This window comes from Barbus barbus (genome assembly GCF_936440315.1).
Source record: "Barbus barbus genome assembly, chromosome: 25".
In the NCBI taxonomy this organism is placed as follows: domain Eukaryota; kingdom Metazoa; phylum Chordata; class Actinopteri; order Cypriniformes; family Cyprinidae; genus Barbus; species Barbus barbus.
In genome coordinates, this window is record NC_136753.1 from 26,070,197 (window position 1) to 26,093,703 (window position 23,507).

Genomic DNA, 23,507 nt, shown 5'->3' on the forward strand with positions numbered 1-23,507 from the left:
ACTGTGTTTTGCTTAATGTTAAGACTCCCTGGAGCATCAGTAGATTTCATTAGGAACTGGGAAACTGAAATATACTCAGACTCTTACATTATATTATATAAACTAATTATTTAAATTGTATCCCCAAATTTATTGTGTACTGTATAACATTTTTCTGATGTCTGTTTTTTTAATTGCTGATGCTGACAGCAGCTAATACGTAAAAAAAAAGCTTTTGTTTTTTTAAGATCATAAAAGTGGTGTAATGACTTCTGACATCAAGAATATAGCAAAATATATACAATAAGCAGAATCTGGAAACTGCGTGTTTGATGATGCAAACCATCAAGATGATAGATTCAAAATAAGTTCATTTAGCTTTAAACACAATTAATACTTTCCCAGTCTAGTGACTTTTTTTAAGTGAACCTCTTTTATAGGACCCTACTATGGGAATGTACACTAATGTAGGCTTCTTATTTCATTTTAAAGGTGATAATGTAAGACGTTGCAAATTTGCTTAAAAAAATGCATAGAAGTTTGTCATGATTATCCATGTGCCTGCCTGCAAAACATGAGCGTAGTTTAAGGACAACCAGATGATTTCCAAAAGTCATATTAGGATGTGCAATGCATAGTGCCATTGAAACCATCAGTTTAAGCAGCAAATGATAACATTTTGCATCTTTAGAAACATGTAGCAAATGGTATATTAAACCTTTAAGAACCACCATCACTGTAAGAGCAACTACATTATCCTTTATAGTTTGATTTGGGCCAAAAAACAGAGTTAGCCTTGTGAAAAGAGTGTGTGCATGTGTGTGTCACTCAGACAGTGTTACACTCTTCTTTTACTGCTGTAATTTGAATCTTTGTACAAAATGTACAGTAAGTGTGAGAGACATGGGAAAAAAAGCAACATATACACTGAAAACACTTCTTATAGAGACAGTCAGGCAAGGGGGCATTTGGTACTCAAATCTCACTCACTTATTGCTGCAGCGAGTCTGAACTAGAAAATAAAATTTAAAAAAGTAAACATACTAAAATGTCATAGCTTAACATCTCCCCCACCCCATCCCATGCCCATAACCAAAAAAAGGAAAAGTATAGATAGATAGATAGATAGATAGATAGATAGATAGATAGATAGATAGATAGATAGATAGATAGATAGATAGATAGATAGATAGATAGATAGATAGATAGATAGATAGATAGATAGATAGATAGATAGATAGATAGATAGATAGATAGATAGATAGATAGATAGATAGATAGATAGATAGATAGATAGATAGATAGATAGATAGATAGATAGATAGATAGATAGATAGATAGATAGATAGATAGATAGATAGATAGATAGATAGATAGATAGATAGATAGATAGATAGATAGATAGATAGATAGATAGATAGATAGATAGATAGATAGATAGATAGATAGATAGATAGATAGATAGATAGATAGATAGATAGATAGATAGATAGATAGATAGATAGATAGATAGATAGATAGATAGATAGATAGATAGATAGATAGATAGATAGATAGATAGATAGATAGATAGATAGATAGATAGATAGATAGATAGATAGATAGATAGATAGATAGATAGATAGATAGATAGATAGATAGATAGATAGATAGATAGATAGATAGATAGATAGATAGATAGATAGATAGATAGATAGATAGATAGATAGATAGATAGATAGATAGATAGATAGATAGATAGATAGATAGATAGATAGATAGATAGATAGATAGATAGATAGATAGATAGATAGATAGATAGATAGATAGATAGATAGATAGATAGATAGATAGATAGATAGATAGATAGATAGATAGATAGATAACACCTGTACCACATTTTGCAGAAATACAACCGGATCGGACCGGTTAAACTTTACAGTTTTTGATAAAAATTATGGCATTTTTGGAAAAAGAAAAAAAAAGTATAAAGTGACAAATAAATAAAACAAAAATAAATACTTTGTGTAACAAAGTGGACCATTAGAGCACCAAAAGCTGGCCCCTGCTTTCATGTGATTGGGTAGCAGGACAGGAAGTGTGGTACAGAGAGGATTACGATTGGTCATTGTCCAGTGATGGGCGGCCTCTTTTTGTTAGTATGTCAGTTTGTAGAGCAGCTTTTTTTCTTTTCTTTTTCTTCCTTTTTTTTTTTTAATATAAAGAAATAAACATGAATACCATGGGAGGGGGAATATGAACCCAATATCTGACTGTGCAGCTATCAAAACAATTTGTACACTTAATACATCGACAGATTTGCTGTCTTTTTTCACTCTTTTTTTAGCAAAGGAATTTGGTTTTTTACGAAGAGACAAGCAATGTTTTTGCATTTGGATTATTTTCTCCTTCAACAGAGTTAAAGCTAAAAAAAAAAAAAAAAAAAAAAAAAAGAAAGAAAACAAAAGCCCCATACCCTGCCTCTAAAAATGTTGACTATTGTTGTCGCGGACCAAAAAAGGCAATTAAAACCTGTAAAAAGCAAACACATATATATAAATAATATATTTACACACATAAATATATATTTATATATACTGTATATAATGTTTCTTGCTTTGTACTACATAGCATCAGGCATTTAATATTGATCCTAAAACAAACCAGAGGCAGGTTAAACGGAAAAAAAAAAACAGAGGGGGGCGGGGGGTCGACATGACAGACAGCAGCTCCCCCCAAACTCCACTGATAAGCAGTGGCAGTAAAAGTTGCACTCTGTCACCAATGTGACACCGGCGTCACGTGTTCTCCGTTCTTAAGTTGTACGGGGAGGCCGGTTCGAGATCGGCACAAGGAGAGAGAGAGGGGGGGGGGGGTAACTTCCACCCAGAGTCTGATGAGCAAACAGGCAATCAGGGAGGGGGTCGGGGGGGTCAGAGTTCAAGGGAATCGACAGAGGCAGGGCAGAGCCAAACAGCGCAATGAAACATCTTACTTACATCTTAGCTCATTTTACACGTACAGTCGTGATCAAGGCACAGGGAGCTTCTACAAGTTACTTTTTTCTTCAATAAAGTTGTACAAAATAATACATTTTACAGTCTGTACAAGAATAATGATCCAGCAGAGAAATCAAAAGACAGACCAAAAGCCAGGCTAAAGGGGAGGAGAGGAAGTCGGAGGGGAGGAAGGAGGGGGTGGAGAGCGCGACCAGGCCAATCTTTAGACGTCCTTCTCATGTCTCGCGTCATTACTCTGTCTTACCCTCGGTCTGATGAAGTCCCCACGTGTCAGTGTACAAGATTTTTTGCAGCAGGGAGGAGACGGACAGAGAGAAAGATAAAGGGGAGGAGAAAGAATGAGAGAGAGAGAGAGAGGAATGACACTCGGAAAACAGAAGGAGAGAGCAACCGGGAAAACAGGAGGCTTAACATGGTGCATATTTGCTCACACCAACACACAAACTGGGGAAACTAATATATATATATATATATATATATATATATATATATATATATATATATATATATATATATATATATATATAAAGTTTGGATTTTTTGCACTGCATTCAGTTCACTGTTCTGCATGAATCTAGCATTGCATGCGCTCGCCTCTCCTGCGATGCATCTCGAGAAGCGAGTCATGTGATGGGTCTTGTGTTCAAGTCATTCTCTGCTCCACACGCAAAGCAACCCGGGGCAGTAAATGCTCCAAACCCTCCATTTTTGTTGAAAAAAAAAAAGAGAAGACATTTTGCTCTACATTCTGTTTTTATGTTTTGTTTTTCTTAACGTACAGTCCGTCGTTTTGCTCTCCTCCGGTGGGGTCTGTCCACCTTTGGGGTGGGATGTGGTTTTGGGAAAGAGGAAATGGGGAAAAGGTCAGGGGGACGCGCCAGGCTCGTACAGGCACTAAATGTTCAACAGGACCAAAACAGTGGAGGATAAGAATAGCGTGTGTATGTCTTGTGCGTGCGCATCAATATAAGTAACGTGTGTTTAGGCATATGATCGGAAAAAAGACAAGTGTGACGTGTAACATACATAGGACTGTGGGTCAGGAGTTTAGCTGGACGTATTATGTGTTTGTATATGTACGAAATGGCTTCCTTGTCCTGAGCAGTCCTGGACAGTTCTTTTTCTTCCCTCTTTTCTCCCCCCTCCCTCTCCCTCTCACATGTTTTGTTTTCCTCTCTCTCTTTTTATTAACATCGGTAGTCCTTGGCTGTGTTAACAAGTCTTTTTGCCAGAGATCACAGCCACGCTTTCACCAGTAACACAGTGCGTCCCCTTGCCCCAGCCCCTAGTCACTCAGAATGGAGAAAGGCCATGTGTGTGAGTGCATCTGTGTGTGTGTGTATATATATATATATATTAAGTGTAAGAGGTGGGGACTCATCAGTTTGAAGGTTCGTGGTTTGATATTGGGGTGTGATGTAGGGCAGGGGGGCCTAAAGAAAGTTCAGGTGGTGAGTTTGTGTCCCATCATCCCTGCTGCGATCACAAGAGTTCGTACTGTCGTAGGTGCATGCGCTGGATGATGTCTCTGCAGTCGTTAAACACTCGGCGGATGTTTTCCGTGTCCACAGCGCAGGTGAAGTGGGGGTAGCAGTAGTGCCGGCCATCTCCACTCGCTGTACTGATCCTCTAAATAGACAAAACAACAACAACAAAAAAGGATGGTATTTTTATTAGGACCGGCAGCATGACATGGTTTAAATCAAGTAATTCTCTCACAATTCAAATCAAAGACATGTCGTAAATATCCCTTTATTTAAAATATATATATAAATATATGGGGGAAGTCGTGGCCTAATGGTTAGAGAATTGGACTCGTAATCGAAAGGTTGCGGGTTCGAGTCCCCGGCCGGCAGGGATTGTAGGTGGGGGGAGTGAATGTCCAGCGCTCTCTCCACCCTCAATACCACGACTGAGGTGCCCTTGAGCAAGGCACCGAACCCCCAACTGCTCCCCGGGCGCCGCAGCACTGGCTGCCCACTGCTCCGGGTGTGTGTTCACGGTGTGTGTGTGTGTGCATTTGTTCACTACTCACTGCTGTGTGTGTGCACTTGGATGGGTTAAACGCAGAGCACCAATTTCGAGTATGGGTCATACGTCACGACTTTACTTTACTTATAACACAAATATACACACTCCTGTTTAGGATTAATAAGAATTTTGGAACAAGTCTCTTATGCTCACCATGGCTGTTTATTTGATCACAACTACAGCAAGGCAAAATACAGTAGAAACAATTGTGAAATATTATAACTAAAAAAAAAAAAAAAAACCTTTTAGAATTTATTTTAAAATGTAATTTAATATAAAAGCTTGATTTTCAGAAGTCATTACTCCAGTCAGTGTCAAATGATCCTTCAGAAATCATATTCTGATATACTAATATATACAGATTTGCTTTTTTCTTTTATTGCATTATCATCAATGTTTAAAACAGTTGCTGTTTAATATTTTTGTGGAAATACTTTTTTCAGGATTCTTTGAATAGAAAGCTCCAAAGAACAGCATTTATTGGAAATATAAATTTTCTGTAACATAATAAATGTATTTACGGTCACTTTTGATCAATTTAATGCATTCTTGCTGAATTGAATGGTAGTGTATTTTTAAAAAAAAAGAAAAAAAAAAAGAATATAGCTGCGAGCAGCGATGACGGGCCCAAGCCGCCAGTGCATACGCCACCCCGGTGGCATCGAAAAACGGTGCCCAGCGAGCACACACAATACAGTAACCCTCTGGCAGTTTGGTTTTAAGGGATACGGCAATTAAAGGGTTAATCCAAACCATCAACTCTGTGAAACACAGACACACAGAACAACATATAAAACTTTAAATTCTGTCAAAATATATTTTTCATTGGTAGTTGATGTTAGTTAATGCATTTACTAATGTTAACAAATGAGAAATTATTAGTTACCAAAGCTTTTAATGATTTATAAGCATTTTTTAATGATTTATTTTTCCATTAACAAACATGAATAATTTTTACTCACACAAATAAATAAAGTAAAAAATATATTGTTAATATTTAATGTTATTTGTGAATTAACCAATGTTAAAAAACAACATTATTTAACTGTTGTTAATTTACATCATTAATAATTATATACCATTTAATGGTGATCAATATTAAAAAAATTTAAAGTTTTATCTTTTGAGCATGACTATTTTTCTAATATTAAAAATATTTTGTTCATTGTTAGTTCATTGTAAGTTCATACTATCAATGAAGAATTAACATGCTGTAAAAAATATATTTTTCATTGTTAGTTCATGTTAATTAATGCATTCCCTACTGTTAACAAATGAGACTTCATTATAAAGTGTTATCAAAACCTGTAATGCTTTATAAGCATTTTTTAAGGATTTTATTGAGAAGTTTAAACAGACTCACTCTCTCTCTCTCTCTCTCTCTCTCTCTCTCTCTCTCTCTCCCCCCCTCCACACTCACTGAACTCACACAGTCAGTCACCCACCCAGTCACCTACCGCAAACATTAGAAGTACAGTGACAGGAGATCTCTAAGTTTTAAATTTTTCTCCTAAGCATAGTGTATTGTAAATTCATGAAATTAAGCACATATCCTTACACTGTATTGTTCTGTGTATGTAATTTTTTATGAAGTGTTTGGAAGCTGCTCTTAAAAGATAAAAAAAAAAAGTTTTCTCTTTTTTCTGTAACTTTAATAAATTGCCATTAAAACACCGTTAAAGATATCCTAAATCCGTCCGCAATTTAGCATCTTCAGTATTTTGGCATCATGAGAAAAAATGTTTCCGTGTTTCTGTTTGGAGGAGTATGAATTTGTTTACAGCTCGTTTTTAAAAAAAAAACCACATTAAAATAAATATAGCCGACTTCCTGTTGGTCGTAGCTAATGACTGTAAATTAGAAAGTTGTCCGGATTAATAAGAACAATTTATGTACCGAGTTTGGTGTCTGTAGCTATCATTATATATATATATATATATATATATATATATATATATATTAGGGCCGGGACTTTAACGCGTTAATTTAGATTAATTAATTACACAAAAATAACGCGTTAAATTTTTTTAACGCATTTTAATCGCACTTATTTTTGCACCGCGGAACGTTTCTCACTGGATGAGTTTCGGCGGACCGATTATACTGCAGCACCGACTTGCGTTCTCGTGGAGACCGGTCTTGCCAAGCTTCCTTGGAAGAACGAACTCGGAAGTAGAGCCCTGCGCGGGACTGTTTTCTTCATCCCGCTCCCGCCCGCGCCCGCCGAATTTCTGACCATTACCGCCCGCTCCCGCATCATGTGTGTTACACTCCCACCCGCTCCCGCAATATGTATGTCCACTCCCGCCCGCACCCGCAAAACTCTGAGAATTTATTCCCGCACGATAATAGAGATGCATTGATTTTGTGTCTTCTCCCGTCCCGCAGGAAAAAAAAAAACGTATTGTATTGCTATTATTAAATAGATTCATGTTTGTTTCTGTCCCTGACCTGCATGTATTCTGACGCACTGGTAGGGAAGATGAATATAGCCTGGGCTATCGGGGACATCTAAAACGCTTAGGCTACCGCGCGTTTCTTTAGACTTCAAGTACTTTGATTTTGTTGACAATGACATCATGTCGCTAGGCTACCTCCCGATCCCACAGTGTTTTTTTTTTAGCCGCCCATTCCCGCCCGCACCAAAATTCAAACCGCCCGCTCCCGCGAGATTTGCGTTGGGTCCCTCTACTCGGAAGGACGCGAGAACACAGAACGCACACTTATGAGAACTGAGATGTACTGCGTTCCTGCTTAACTGACCGCAAAGTCTCAGCATAAACAGCGACCAATGAACAATAAATATTACAAAATGTCATAACTTATTAAAACATTTCATACTATTATAGATATTACTTTCATATAATTGTATTGTTTTATTTTACAGCGTTATATGTTTTACTGTTAAGATTAATTTTAATATGCCAATAAAAATGCAGACTTTCTCCGGGTCTTATAACTTTATTAAAATAAAAACCAAAACAAAACGATAAATGTTTACTTTCAACTTGAAGAGCCGTTAAGTATTTGTGAGAGCAACTTTAAAGCTTACAGGCTTCCGTACACCGGCCACCCACAGCATTTTCTGGGATTTCTAACGGCTCGATTCTCTCAAGTCTGCACTCGATGCATCCTCAGTTTCAAGAACATATCCGGGCACTTTCATGCATCCTCTGTACTTGCGTTCTTGAGAATTGGAACTGAACTTCGACGGTTAATGATGACGTAGAACGAGAACACAAGGACGCAAGATCGCTGAAGAACGCATATTGAGAAACAGCCAAAAACAAACCACAGTGAACATGGACAAAGAAGCTGATGAGACCGCTTTGGTTGGCCCTGTGGATGGGAAATTTAAAAATCCATATAAAAAAACTTACTTCTCACTGTTCTCAGGTCAAATATTTATATGCGATTAAAATGCGATTAATTTCGATTAATTAATTACAAAGCCTCTAATTAATTAGATTAATTTTTTTAATCGAGTCCCGGCCCTAATATATATATATATATATATATATATATATATATATATATATATATATATATATATAATCATTAATAATTATATACCATTTAATGTTGATCAATATTAATTCCAAAATGTGTTAATATATTATTAAATTTTAAAGTTTATCTTTTGAACATGACTATTTTTCTAACATTAAAAAGATTAATAAATGCTTTTAAAAAAAATGTTCTTTGTTAGTTCATACTATCATGGAAGAATTAACATGCTGTAAAAATATATTTTTCATTGTTAGTTCATGTTAAATAATGCATTTCCTAATGTTAAGAAATGAGACCTTATTATAAAGTGTTATCAAAATCTTTAATGATTTATAAGCATTTTTTTAAGATTTTAAAAAACAGACCCTCTCTCTCTCTTTCTCTCTCTCACCCACTGGCTCAATCCACACAGTCACTCACACAGTCACTGACAGCCCACCCCACCCCCACCCCTCACTCAGCTGCAGTGACAGGGAGCTCTCACTCAGAAGCAGCTCTGATAGTTTTAAAATTTTCTCCTCTGCATAGTGTATTGTAAATTCATGAAATTAATCACATATCGTCAGACTGTATTGTTCTGTGTATGTAATTTTTTATGAAGTGTTTGAAAGCTGCTCTTAAAAAAAAAAAAAAAAAAAGAATTCTCTTTTTTACTGTAACTTTAATAAATTGCCATTAAATCATCGTTCAAGATATCCTAAATCCGTCCGCAATTTAGCATCTTCAGTATTTTGGCATCATGAGAAAAAATGTTTGGTGTGATTTCCGTGTTTCTGTTTGGAGGAGTATGAATTTGTTTACAGCCTGTTTTTTAAAAAAACCCACATTAAAATAAATATAGCCGACTTCCTGTTGGTCGTAGCTAATGACTGTAAATTAGAAAGTTGTCCGGATTAATAAGAACAATTTATGTACCGAGTTTGGTGTCTGTAGCTAAAACTAACCCCCCCATTTTTGACAAAAGGTGGCGCTATAGAGTGCCTCTTCCACGCCCGTTTATGAGCTTTTTCCAGTGTCTAACTATCATTAATACTCATATGTGTGTTGAGTTTCATGACATTCTAAACATGTTATCTGCCTCAAAATCACCAGAAACGAATTTTCAACTTTGACACGTTGCCATGGCAACATAATTTTAGATATCAATATTCCCTTCACAGTTTTACATCGGCCGTGTTTTGACATTATTCTGGTTAAGTTTGAAGCAAATCGAGTAAAAATAAGATGCTGAATTCAAAGCATTTTGAAAACGACACACTTCCTGCAGCCAGTTGGTGGCGCTATAACTTTCAGTCATAATAGTCACATCTATCCGATCGGCATCATACAACGAACAAATCACTGAAGTTTGATCTACATCATACAATGTATGTGGACGTTATTAGGCATTTCCTGGGTCTCATTTTTCGCCATAACTTCATCGCCTCGCCACGGGCAAACCATTCGACATATCAAAAATATCTTCGCAATTTAGCGTCCCCAATGTCTTGAGATCATGTTCACCGAGTTTGGTGGCAATCGTATGGAAATCCTCAGAGGAGTATATCAAATTCCAGAGCATGCGCTTTTTAAACAGCCCTGAATAGCCGACTTCCTGTTGGGCGGAGCCTAAGACATGCTGCGCGGAAGTTGTTCGGCTCAATGAGTTCTATATGTGTACCGAGTTTCATATGAATACGTGCAAGTATGTGTGAGCTATACATCGTGTTTTCTGACAATTTTCCAGGGGGCGCCGTAGAGCCCCTGTGCCACGCCCGGGTCCCAGCCTCAGCGGCGTCCTAATGGCCGCGGGTTCCAATGTGCGTGCCAATTTTCGAGAGTTTTCGGGCACGTTAAGGCCCCCAAAAGTGCCCGGATGATTGAAATAAAAAAAAAAAAAAAAAAAAATAATAAATATAGCTGCGAGCAGCGATGACGGGCCCAAGCCGTCAGCATACGCCACCCCGGTGGCATCGATAAAACGGTGCCCAGCGAGCACAAGCATCACAGTAACCCTCTGGCAGTTTGGTTTTAAGGGATACGGCAATTAAAGGGTTAATCCAAACCATCAACTCAGTGAAACACACACACACACAGAACAACATATAAAACTTTAAATTCTGTGAAAATATATTTTTCATTGGTAGTTGATGTTAGTTAATGCATTTACTAATGCTAACAAATGAGAAATTATTATAGTTACCAAAGGTTTTAATGATTTATAAGCTTTTTTTAATGATTTATTTTTCCATTAACTAACATGAATAATTTTTTCTAACACAAATTAATAAAGTAAAAAATATATTGTTAATATTTAATGTTATTTGTGAATTAACCAATGTTAAAAAACAACATTATTTAACTGTTGTTAATTTACATCATTAATAAATATATACCATTTAATGTTTATCAAAATCAATTCCAAAATGTGTTAATATATTATTACATTTTAAAGTTTTATTTTTTGAACATGACTATTTTTCTAATATTAAAAATATTTTGTTCATTGTTAGTTCATTGTAAGTTCATACTATCAATGAAGAATTAACATGTTGTAAAAAATACATTTTTCATTGTTAGTTCATGTTAATTAATGCATTCCCTACTGTTAACAAATGAGACTTAATTATAAAGTGTTATCAAAACCTTTAATGCTTTATAAGCATTTTTTAAGGATTTTATTGAGAAGTTTAAACAGACCCTCTCTCTCTCTCTCTCTCTCTCTCCCTCCACACTCACTGAACTCACACAGTCAGTCACCCACCCAGTCACCTACCGCACACATTAGAAGCACAGAGACAGGAGAACTCTGATAAGTTTGAAAATGTTCTCCTCTGTATAGTGTATTGTAAATTCATGGAATTAATAACATATCCTCAGACTGTATTGTTCTGTGTATGTAATTTTTTATGAAGTGTTTTGAAGCTGCTCTTAAAAGATAAAAAAAAAGAAAAGTGTTATTTTTTACTGTGACTTTAATAAATTGCCATTAAATCACCGTTCAAGATATCCTAAATCCGTCCGCAATGTAGTATCTTCAGTATCTTGGAAGCATGTGAAAAAATGTTTGGTGTGAATTGTTGGTTTCTGCTTGGGAGGAGTATGAATTTGTTTACAGCCCGTTTAAAAAAAAAAAAAACACATAAAAAAAAAAAATAGCCGATTTCCTGTTGGTCGTAGCTAATGACTGTAAATTAGAAAGTTGTCCGGATTAATAAGAACAATTTATGTACCGAGTTTGGTGTCTGTAGCTATCATTATATATATATAATCATTAATAATTATATACCATTTAATGTTGATCAATATTAATTCCAAAATGTGTTTATATATTATTACATTTTAAAGTTTATCTTTTGAACATGACTAATTTTCTAACATTAAAAAGATTAATAAATGCTTTAAAAAAATTGTTCTTTGTTAGTTCATACTATCATGGAAGAATTAACATGCTGTAAAAATATATTTTTCATTGTTAGTTCACGTTAATTAATGCATTTCCTAATGTTAAGAATTGAGACCTTATTATAAAGTGTTATCAAAATCTTTAATGATTTATAAGCATTTTTTAAAGATTTAAAAAAACAGACCCTCTCTCTCTCTTTCTCTCTCTCACCCACTGGCTCAATCCACACAGTCACTCACACAGTCACTCACACCCCACCCCACCCCCACCCCTCACTCAGCTGCAGGCTGACAGGGATCTCTCACTCAGAAGCAGTCTAAGTCTAACTCTCTGATAGTTTTCAAATTTTCTCCTCTGCATAGTGTATTGTAAATTCATAAAATTAATCACATATCCTCAGACTGTATTGTTCTGTGTATGTAATTTTTTATGAAGTGTTTGGAAGCTGCTCTTAAAAGATAAAAAAAAAAAAGAAATGATCTTTTTTACTGTAACTTTAATAAATTGCCATTAAATCATCGTTCAAGATATCCTAAATCCGTCCGCAATTTAGCATCTTCAGTATTTTGGCATCATGATAAAAAATGTTTGGTGTGATTTCCGTGTTTCTGCTTGGAGGAGTATTAATTTGTTTACAGCCCGTTTTTAAAAAAAACCCACATTAAAATAAATATAGCCGACTTCCTGTTGGTCGTAGCTAATGACTGTAAATTAGAAAGTTGTCCGGATTAATTAGAACAATTTATGTACCGAGTTTGGGGTCTGTAGCTAAAACTAACCCCCTCATTTTTGACAAAAGGTGGCGCTATAGAGTGCCTCTTCCACGCCCGTATATGAGCTTTTTCCAGTGTCTAACTATCATTAATACTCATATGTGTGTTGAGTTTCATGACATTCTAAACATGTTATCTGCCTCAAAATCACCAGAAACGAATTTTCAACTTTGACACGTTGCCATGGCAACATAATTTTAGATATCAATCTTCCCTTCACAGTTTTACATCGGCCGTGTTTTGACATTATTCTGGTGAAGTTTGAAGCAAATCGAGTAAAAATAAGATGCTGAATTCAAAGCATTTTGAAAACGACACACTTCCTGCAGCCAGTTGGTGGCGCTATAACTTTCAGTCATAATAGTCACATCTATCCGATCGGCATCATACAAAGAACAAATCACTGAAGTTTGATCTACATCATACAATGTATGTGGACGTTATTAGGCATTTCCTGGGTCTCATTTTTCGCCATAACTTCATCGCCTCGCCACGGGCAAACCGTTCGACATATCAAAAATATCTTCGCAATTTAGCGTCCCCAATGTCCTGAGATCATGTTCACCGAGTTTGGTGGCAATCGTATGGAAATCCTCAGAGGAGTATATCAAATTCCAGAGCATGCGCTTTTTAAACAGCCCTGAATAGCCGACTTCCTGTTGGGCGGAGCCTATGACATGCTGCGCGGAAGTTGTTCGGCTCAATGAGTTCTATATGTGTACCGAGTTTCATATGAATACGTGCAAGTATGTGTGAGCTATACATCAAGCTTTCTGACAATTTTCCAGGGGGCGCCGTAGAGCCCCTGTGCCACGCCCGGGTCCCAGCCTCAGCGGCGTCCTAATGGCCGCAGGTTCCAAAGTGCGTGCCAATTTTCGAGAGTTTTCGGGCACGTTAAGGCCCCCAAAAGTGCCCGGATGATTGAAATAAAAAAAAAAAAAAAAAAAAAAAAAAAAAAAAAATAATAATCCTTAGAAGAACAATAGGGCCCTGCGCCTTACTGGCTTGGGCCCTAATAATCCTTAGAAGAACAATAGGGCCCTGCGCCTTACTGGCTTGGGCCCTAAAAAAGCCATAGACACAGGGTGATGGGTTGCTGTGATGATTTTGGTGCCATAGAAGAACCAGACTCACCAAGAACTCATCTCGGATGAAATATTTTGCTCTCGTAACTCGTGGATCTTCCCCTTGCTCTGGTGTTGCTGATAGAAAGAAAATATCTTGTTAATAACACTGATGGAGTGATATCCAAAGTTACAACTGTGCTTTAGATTAATACATGAATTTGCATTCTATTCAACTATACGGTCTAAAAATCATTATTCTATTTCACTGACCATCATCTGGTGTAGTGTAGCGTGCAAACTCAGGGAAGTAATCCTCAATTTTTGATTTTCCCGCCAACACCTTCTCAGCCAGCAAGTCCTGCTTGTTTAGGAACAGAATGACAGAAATAGTTCGAAGCCACCTGGAAAGCAAGGAACAAAAAAGAATTTTTTTTTAGATTTTCTGAAGAAAACGTGAGCTTCATTAAACCCTCTTTTTACACGTGTAAGCATGTTTTCAGTGTCTCAAGGGTACCTGTTATTCCAGATGTTCTTGAACAGGTTAAGTGCCTCCTGGAGTCTGTTGGTCTGATTGTCCTCTCTGAGCACCATATTATAACTGCTGCTGGCTACCACGAAAATGATGGCTGTCACATCTGTAACAAGAGAGAAAATGTTTTAGCGTACATTTTGAACAAGCAATGTAAACAATCCATCATAAAACTATTCTACAAAAAAATAAATACTAATTAATAAACCAATATATTGGCCAGACTAATAACGTTTGAGTCAGTGAATAGATAAAATAATGACCAAAATGACAGACCTTTCATTATTATTAATAATATTGTTAATTTAAGTAATAAAAGCATAGCATTTTTACCATTAAAACACTGGATCCATTTCCTGCGTTCGTCTCGCTGTCCGCCAACATCAAACATACTGCAGGAAAAAAAAAAGGAAACATCAGTTAGGCAGCTACAGACAGTTTGGCATGGACCTGTTCACATCAAGCACTTATTACTACTATTAATTTGTAAAAATGATTAAGATGTGGTTATGAAAATACATGCAAACATCTTTTGTAGCACTGTGAATCTGTGAAAAAGTTTCATGAAGGCCTCCTAGTCAAACTCACTGAAAATTAACTTTATCCACTTGGAATCTTGTCTCAAAGATCCCGGAAGTCAGAACTCTGCATCTGAGCAAGTCCTGAGAGACGGGCGACAAAGGGAAGAGTTACATTCTAAGTTACATTTACAATAAAAGACATCAGACACAACAAGAGAATGATGCCTCTTAAGAAAGAGGACATAAGCCGAAGATATACACTACAATATTAATGCCTGAATCCCATCATGTGGATATTTACACACCTGATCAGTGGGAGTATAGTCGCTCTGTTTCACAGTGTCAATCCTGTCCAGGAAACTAAAAATAAAAGAAAGAAAAATAACATTAACAACTGTCCGGTATGTCTCAACACTTACTTTTAATTAATAGGGCAAGACTGCAAATAAACACTGAGTAATGCGATGACAGACAGCTGGATTTATTCCAAACAAGTCAAGACAAGGAATTAAAGAATGTTATGCACAACCCAAAGTTTAGTCATTGCCGAGCAATCACCTTACAACTGGAAAGCATCCCTAAAAAGGCATTCCCACATGACTACTTTAATTATAAACTGTATTGTGCTGTACCATGATCTAAATTATTTGTACTGTGAGATGTCATATTGTCAATCCCTAATAATCACCTGAAAAATTCAAGTTGATTCAAATAAAATATTCCTGCATTTACACAGCCCCAGTGAGCATCCTCAAAACTTTCACACGCACATTTTTTTCAAATCACCGCATGACAAGTTAGCCATGGAGGGGAAAAAAAAAGGCAGCTGACACAATCTGCAGCTGCAGAATCAGCCAGCAGGTGGCGTGTGTTTGTGCTGGAGATCAAAGCAGGCAGGGTTCTGAGTCATAGTGATCAGAGAGCACTCAGTCAGACGCTGCTCTAGTCAATGGATCGGCTCTAGTGGGAGGAAACAGAGAGGGGAAGAGAGGGCAAAACAGAGGGAGGGCGATCAAGAAACGCCGTCTTAGTCAAGCTGCTATCTGGCGAAAAACGGCTGCAAGATGGTGGGACGGCTCGAACTTACCTCCTGGTCCTTCGTGCATGCAGCTGGGATCTTAAAGACGCTCATCAGAATCAAACATATACAGAAAGAGTGGCTGATAACAATCAACTAAATGTTTTTCATTCAGAACTGGCTCCATTTTTTATATTTTTAATAATTATTTAGTCATTTTTAATTAATATTTATAATCTGAAGACATCAAAATTCTTCTCATTCAGAATTGGCTCCATGTTTATATATATTATTAGCATATGATTTAGAATAATGTCAACGCTGACATAAATCAGAAGACCATATAATACACTAATATTCATACAATACTCTCAACTAGTTGGCCCAGTTTTTATTTTTATAGTTTTAGCTTTAAAAAAAAAAAAATTATACATTTGTGTGTGTATATATTATACACACACAAATACAATAAATATTAATATTTAACATACATTGAAACGCTTCTCATTTAGAGCTGACACCATAATACAATATCTTCAACTAGTTGATCCTCAACTTAAAAAAAAAAAAAGTTAAGTTTTATTTATAATTTTCACATATGAATTGTATTAATATTTTAGTTCTTGTTCATAAACATCATTTGTTCTGAATAACATTTTAACAATATTAATTGTATGATTTTATCTTTCTAACACACATACACAACTGCTAAAACGCATTAATATTAAGCATTACAATATGATTAAAAATGAGTACAATTAATTTTGTTTAATTAAATGTTATTCAGAACAAATTACTTTTGAACTTTATTTAGAAAGACCAATGAATTTTCAAATGTACTAAATGAATCATTAAGGAATTATAATTGGAATCATTAAAATTCCTCACAAATGCCAGCAAAGTAACGCCTAAATCAAAGCATGAGGGAATCAGAGAGAAAGCGAGAGAAATCTGCAGGCCGGACACGCATGTACATTCCCCCTGTCCAAGTGCAACAGGAATGTGACACAGAGGGTTGAAATCTGACAGCAAGGCTGTAGGTCCCACACACAGCGGCATGTACTGCACAAGTGTGTGTATGTGCATGCATGCATCACGCACAGCAGGCCGCACAAATGAAAGTGTGGCACATCACATGGAAGAGGGGGCATAAACAGAAATAAAACGAAGCAAACAAAGCAAGACAGACAAGCAGATGGGGGAAGCTCGCACAGACAGTTGTGTTGTGACCGCAGCCGTTGTCTAACACCATATCTCAATTATTGCCTTTTTTCCTATTAATAGAACGATTCCAACAATAGCCCAACCCGCTGGTCAGACATAATACAACTCATGCCCCTCTGGGTACAATAGTTGAGAACGCATACAGCCTCCACTGTCGTAATGCCAAGCAGAAGAGACAGCTATAGTTGCGACCGAGTATATTTAGGCCTGCATTCCAAATCCAGCCTCAACTCAAGTGGAATTCTAGAAATCAAACGGCCGCACGGCAGGAAGTTCATGAAATTCTAGTTGCATGTCGACGTCTGCCAACAGTTGCAGAGCTTCTAGTTTGAAATAGTGTGTAGCAGACTTTGAAAATGCACTTTAAAGTATGTGTGATGGATGTCAGAAGTCTTAAAAACACACAAGATGGATATTAGCACGCATGTATATTAGGGGTGGGAATCTTTAGTCGCCTCACGATTCGATCCGATTCCAATTCTGGGAGTCACGAGCCGATTCCAGAACGATTCTTGATCTACTTTTTTCCCCCCCTTATTAATTAGTTTACCGACTTGAGAATTTTAAAATCCTTACATTTACATATCCTTACATAAGTAATTAAGTACTTTTTTAAAAATACAAATAAAAAATTAAATTAGTTGTATGTTAAGAATTTTAAACTAATAGCCTATAACTTCAAAACATACTAGCAAGTAGCAAATAATAAAGAAGAGCATAGAAACATATAACAAAAAACAAACAAAGAGTGCTTTCAGTATTTAAGATTATCTGAACGTTTTCCATTCAAGAACTGGGAGTCATTTTTCTTCATCTTTCCCTGCTAAAAAAAAAAAAAAAAAACGGAAGCCCAATAGAAACAATCACAGAAATTCTAATGGTTTCCATTAAAATACCATTATAAACCATTAGCTTTTTCCAGTAAAACCATTACAAAATGCATTTTTCCAATAGGATTTAACATCCCACCAATAGAATCCATCACATACTAGTAGACACCATTATAGCTTCCATTAAAACCAATACAATTCCCATCATAACCTTTACATTTTCTATTGTGTTTTGGGCAGGGTTCTATTGTTTTTTACTATGACATCATAGACAGCGGGAGATCTATTAACCTGCATTCACGCACGGATCTCTTTTGAAATATAAGTAATGTGGTTTGTCCTGTCCGTTTAATCCCTTAAAACATAACTGGCTGTGTTTACATTCATTTTGCGTCATAAAACCATTTTGAGACGCAAATACATTAAACCACGGAGTCGCGCACAGCCGGATGCACGAGTAGTCCACACAAACAAAGCGCGCGTCAGCATTTGAAATTGAAAGTTCTGTTAGTGAGGTTCATATTTTAAATATACAAGTCCACTGCATTCCAAACCACATAAATGATGACTTTGTAGAGCATTTGTAAGGAAAATACAGACGGGCGAGACCACACACTTCAAATGTAACAAACAAAGTGTGCATCTCTCACAGCACATCCTGTGCAATGAAGTGTGTGAGGAATTGGAAGCAAGCAGAATACGGGTGTTTCTAAAGCAAATTCAGCGTCATCGCACATCTGGTTAAAAACTAAGCTCAGAATCGCTGGAGAATCGCGATGCATCGATGGATCGATTTTTTTTTTCCTCCCACCCCTAATGTATATGCATTTTATTTTGAGTTGTTTTAAGCATGCAGTGCAAATATGATTAGGCAGCAACTTCAATAAAAATTTAAAAATGTAAAAACACTTAAGCAGTAAATGGATGGTCTGGCCACACACACACACACAACGCATCACATGAGTCATATGACTTGGCTCACAGAATTTCTGTTCAGCTCCCTTTATTTGTTATTATATGAAAAAAAAAGTATGAAGCTCACTCGCACTTAAAGCAAATCACTGCAGTAAAAATGCAAGTAAAGCAAGTAAAAGCGCAGAAACATTGTTCAAAAAGGATAATTACTATTTTTTATATATCATCTGTCCCATCAACTAACTTTGCCCTCAAAGTATAGCCCTGAAATGTTGCCCAAATATTTAAGGTTTTGGATGGATCTAATTGCTTTATCATTACCTACAATATTGCATCTTCCTAAACACCACCCAAAGCAACTGTATTCATACTTTGACTACTAATAACAATATAGTAAGTGGATAGTAAAAACTAGAATAACCAAAACTTAATCCTAAATCAAAACCAATTACTACTTTATCGTAAACATACTGAAATGATTAAGATGAATAAATATAGCAGCAAAAAGTATGGTTGGATGTAACTGCTTAATTACGATCAGTACATAAAATATTGCTTCTTGCTAAACTGCAGTATTTATACTTTCTTTACATAAAAGGAACAGTTCTCTGGAAATGCAGTTTCTGAATTACATATCCACTGATGTTGTTCGTCAAAATCAAGAAATTCATTCTTTTTAAACATTCCAAACTCGCCAAAACAAATTCATATCGTCTCTGTTGCCCTCTAAAAAAAAACAAAAAAGTTATAAAAACAAAAAGTACAAAAAGTAACTGCCTATGACTGTGGAGATATTAATTTGATCCTCAGCACCTTTTCAGTTTAAATGCGCTCTTGACTGAACAGAAGTCTGAGAGTTTGAGCCAAACAGCTGTCCGGGGGGAGATGACGATGGCACCATCTAGTCATTTATCCAGAGGTAAGGGCCAAAATATGATATTTTTGGTGTGTTGCTGTGTTAAGCAGTCACAATGCTAAAAATTATCCAGACCTGCACAAACAAATGTTTATAGTTGAAGATGGAAATTAGTATCTCAAACAAACAAAAGCTTTACTGATAATTAGTAAGTAATTATTAGACTTAATTATGAAATATTGATTAATCTTTTTAGCAAGTACATATTAGGTTGCAGTGATTTGCAAGTCAACAAATGCAATTTAAACAAATGTATTTATAGTGTTTTATATATAAAGCAAATAAATGATAAATACGCAATTGACTGTCCAAAGAAGAAAATCATTCAAATGTTTCTGCAACTGAACAATTAAATATTAGTAATAATTAAAAATATTTACATTCACAGCAGACCACAGCATGGAACATTTAAAACCGTGTAGAAACAAACAAAAAAAAAGCTTAGATTTAAGTTTTTTTTTTAAAAACAAAATCAAAAAATAAAGCAATTTCTCTTTAAGAAAAAAGAAAAACATGCAAAGAGAATAAACCATTCACAGAAGAAGAGTGAGCTGTTGTGCCGATGGTGTATTAGCATGGAAAAGCTGATAATATCCTCATCGCTTACTAATCTAGTTAATATTACAGCTCATCTAGTTAACAGTAGAGTATTAAGAGTGTGGATTAGGCAACTTCCGGGGCCAGTACGGCAAACAGTGTTTAGGCTCTTAGTGAACCGTGTGTGTGTGTGCGTGGCACGATACGGTACAGAGGATATCTAACGGCAAGCCTTTCAGAATCAAGTGGTATTCAACAACAAATGTTTCTTGTTAAAAAAAAAAAAAAAGTAGTTGCATTGGTTCTGCCCGTTAAAAAAAAAAAAAAAAACTGAAAATGTGACATTCCAAAGAATCAGTCAGATTTGAAGTTCAGCATTTTATGAAATACAACTTACAAAAAAATAGCTATATTTATCTCTCCAAATATGTTAAATTGTTAATTAATCGATAGCCTCCACCGCATTTTCCTTCTCTTAGATGCGAACGCACACACACTTCTGTAAGTTTGCAACGCTAAAGTAAGGAAGAAGCAGAAACCGGGAGAGAGGGAGCGGTGGAAGAGAAAGAAAAGAGAGAAGGCTGTGTCTGACATTACAGCGGCGCTCCAAAAATAGCTCCCTGGCGCCCTGGCCTCCAGCTCGGTTGTCATAGCGACAGAACCACAGGCACTATAAATAGACTATCAGCTCCAAATCTTGTGTGACTGGAGAGAGGCCAGAGAGAGGGAGAGACAGACAGAAAGAGAAAGAGTGAAGAGAAAAAGAAAGACAGAGGGAGTGGAGCGAGAGAGGTAGGGAGGGAGCGAGAGAGCGAGGGAGGGAGAAAGAGAGAGAGGGAGGGAGGGAAAGGTGGAGAAGGGCCAGTCAGAAAAAGAGAGGGGAAAGCAAAAAGAAAGAACGAGAGAAAAAACAGGTCTGGTTTTGCAAAAGAGGGATGGGGGAAGAAGAGAGAGAGAAAGAGAGACGATCAGAGAGACAGAAAGAAACATGGCGGATGGTTTAGTAATTTTCTCTCTCCATGCGCTGGCCTTATGTTTAGGAACTGCGGGACATGCAAGAATGCTACGTTTTTCTGCTTTACAAAAAACAGAACGTTTGTAGAAAATAATGTTTCTTTCAAACAGACAGCATTAATGAAACAATTTCCCCTTTGAAACGCACGCAAGGAGGAATGCAACATTTCTTTGGTTTTGGAAAAATTGACATGCAAGTAAAGCAAGTAATTAAACATGAGAACGTTTTAATTAAATCATCTGTCCCATCAACTAACTATAGCCCTGAAATGTGGCCCATTAAGAATTAGTATAAAAAGCACAATATCTTGAAGATTTTGGATGGATCTAATTGCTTTGTTACCAATACTGCACCTTCCTAAACACCACCCAAAGCAAAATAGTAAGTGGATAATAAAAATATCAAAACCTACTACTTTATAGTAAAAACATTGAAATGATTTAGGATGGTATCAATAAATATTGCAGCAAGGAGTATGGTTGGATATTAACTGCTTAATTTCAATTAATACTGTACATAAAATATTGTTTCTTACTAGATTGCAATATTTATAATTTCCCTACTTAAAAGGCAGAGAAATCTTAGAAAGTGGTAAATCTTTTGCTCTCCACAGGGTTTTTCACACTGCACTTAACCCTGGGTTATTTTTGTTCTAAACATCACTTTCAAGCCTGGGTAAAAGAACGTTTCTTTCACACAGGTAATTTAGAATCAGAGTTAGTGCTGCCTTTTCCTCTGGGTTAGCACCTCTTTTGCAGTGATAACCCCCGCATTGCAGTGTCAACCTTGTACAGTGTGAAACGGAGCAGTGTTAGCCATGCTACTGGTGGATGCTTAGCAACAGACAACCTATCAGAAATTAAACAGCGTGGCTCATATCATGTCAGTAAGAGGAACTGCGAGTTGTGTAAACAGTACAGCGTTTGAGGGAAAAATAAGAATTGACCCTTTGCAGAGAGCTTGATTGACAAGCAACCTGACCAATCACAACACTGAATCGGTGGACTTAAACTTGAAAAATTGTGTGTACTGACATCTTTCCGTGGTTGAAATATAATACCTTCTGATGTTCTTTCATGTTTATTTGGCACTTTAAGTAAATATGAAAAGACGATCGGTTCATGTGCTGCTTGAACTGAGGTATCCCATTTTGTGCCCCTAAAGTTTTTTAATGCACTCCTATTAAAAATATAAAATAGGAGATATTATAAGGAGAATACACAAGTTACAGAAGAAACGGTTTATAATTATGTAATTATTTGTAGTCCTACTTTAGACTATATATATTTGGCATGTGACTATCAAATTTTCATATAATAATTGCTGAAACTTATAAGTTTAGGAATGCGCAGTGTGAAACGGCAGCTTATGAACACTCCGGTATTAACTTTTAACCCTGGGTAAAGCATAAGCAGTGTGAAACGTGATGCAAGATAACCCAGGACTCCTTTTACCTGGGGTTTCGAATGACCCAGGGTTAACTATTTGAAGTGTGAAAAGCCCTTCTGAAAACAGACATAAAGAAACATTTCTTTATAGGTTTCATTCTTTCTTTATAAGTGTTTTGTCTTTCAAATAAGATCAGTTTTACCAGGGATGACCTGCTGAACATTTGGCAGAACACGCCACAAAATCTTTTACCGGATCTTGATTTTTCGGATGTTTTGCAAATCTGTCCTGTGTACTGCCAAAATACAGACAGCACATCACATGTCCCACCAGAGACAGTAATATATTGGATCACTGTTACACAACAAAGGACGCATATCACTCGGTTCCACGAGCAGCTTTAGGACTCTCTGATCAATGTTTGGTTCATCTTATTCCGACCTACAGGCAGAAACTTAAGTCTGCAAAACCTGTATTAAGATCTGTTAAAAGATGGACTAATGAAACAGAGCGGGATTTACAAGCCTGTTTCTCTCTCACTGACTGGTCTGTTTTTGAAGCCGCTGCCATCGATCTGGATGAGCTCACAGAGACTGTAACATCATATATCAGTTTCTGTGAGGATATGTGCATTCCTAACAGGACTCATCTAATCTACAACAATGACAAACCATGGTTCACTGCAAAACTCAGACAGCTCAGTCAGGCCAAAGAAGATGCTTATAGAAAGGGGGATAAAGTCTTGTACAAACAGGCCAAATACACACCGGAAAATGAGATCAGAGTGGCAAAGAGGAATTATTCTGACAAGCTAAGGAACAAATTCTCTTCCAGTGATCTGCTTCAGTGTGGAAAGGAATGAAGGATAT

The 23,507-nt window shown here is 36.4% G+C and overlaps 1 protein-coding gene across 2 annotated transcripts in view; it reads right to left on the reverse strand.

The window, feature by feature from the left end:
* Nucleotides 1–3,715: 3,715 nt before the first annotated feature.
* Nucleotides 3,716–23,507, reverse strand: part of LOC306845418 (guanine nucleotide-binding protein G(s) subunit alpha) — a 43,830-nt gene continuing 24,038 nt past the window's right edge. The window contains exons 6-12 of one of the 2 annotated variants that reach the window (XM_079378199.1): nt 15,100–15,154; nt 14,862–14,935; nt 14,607–14,665; nt 14,259–14,379; nt 14,015–14,145; nt 13,812–13,879; nt 3,716–4,607 (exon numbers count right to left, since the gene is read on the reverse strand). In XM_079378199.1, the coding sequence (XP_079234325.1) occupies nt 4,461–4,607; nt 13,812–13,879; nt 14,015–14,145; nt 14,259–14,379; nt 14,607–14,665; nt 14,862–14,935; nt 15,100–15,154 (655 nt within the window). In that variant the 3' untranslated portion in view covers nt 3,716–4,460. The remainder of the gene's footprint in view (nt 4,608–13,811; nt 13,880–14,014; nt 14,146–14,258; nt 14,380–14,606; nt 14,666–14,861; nt 14,936–15,099; nt 15,155–23,507) is intronic. The other variant, XM_079378198.1, reaches the window with a different exon arrangement.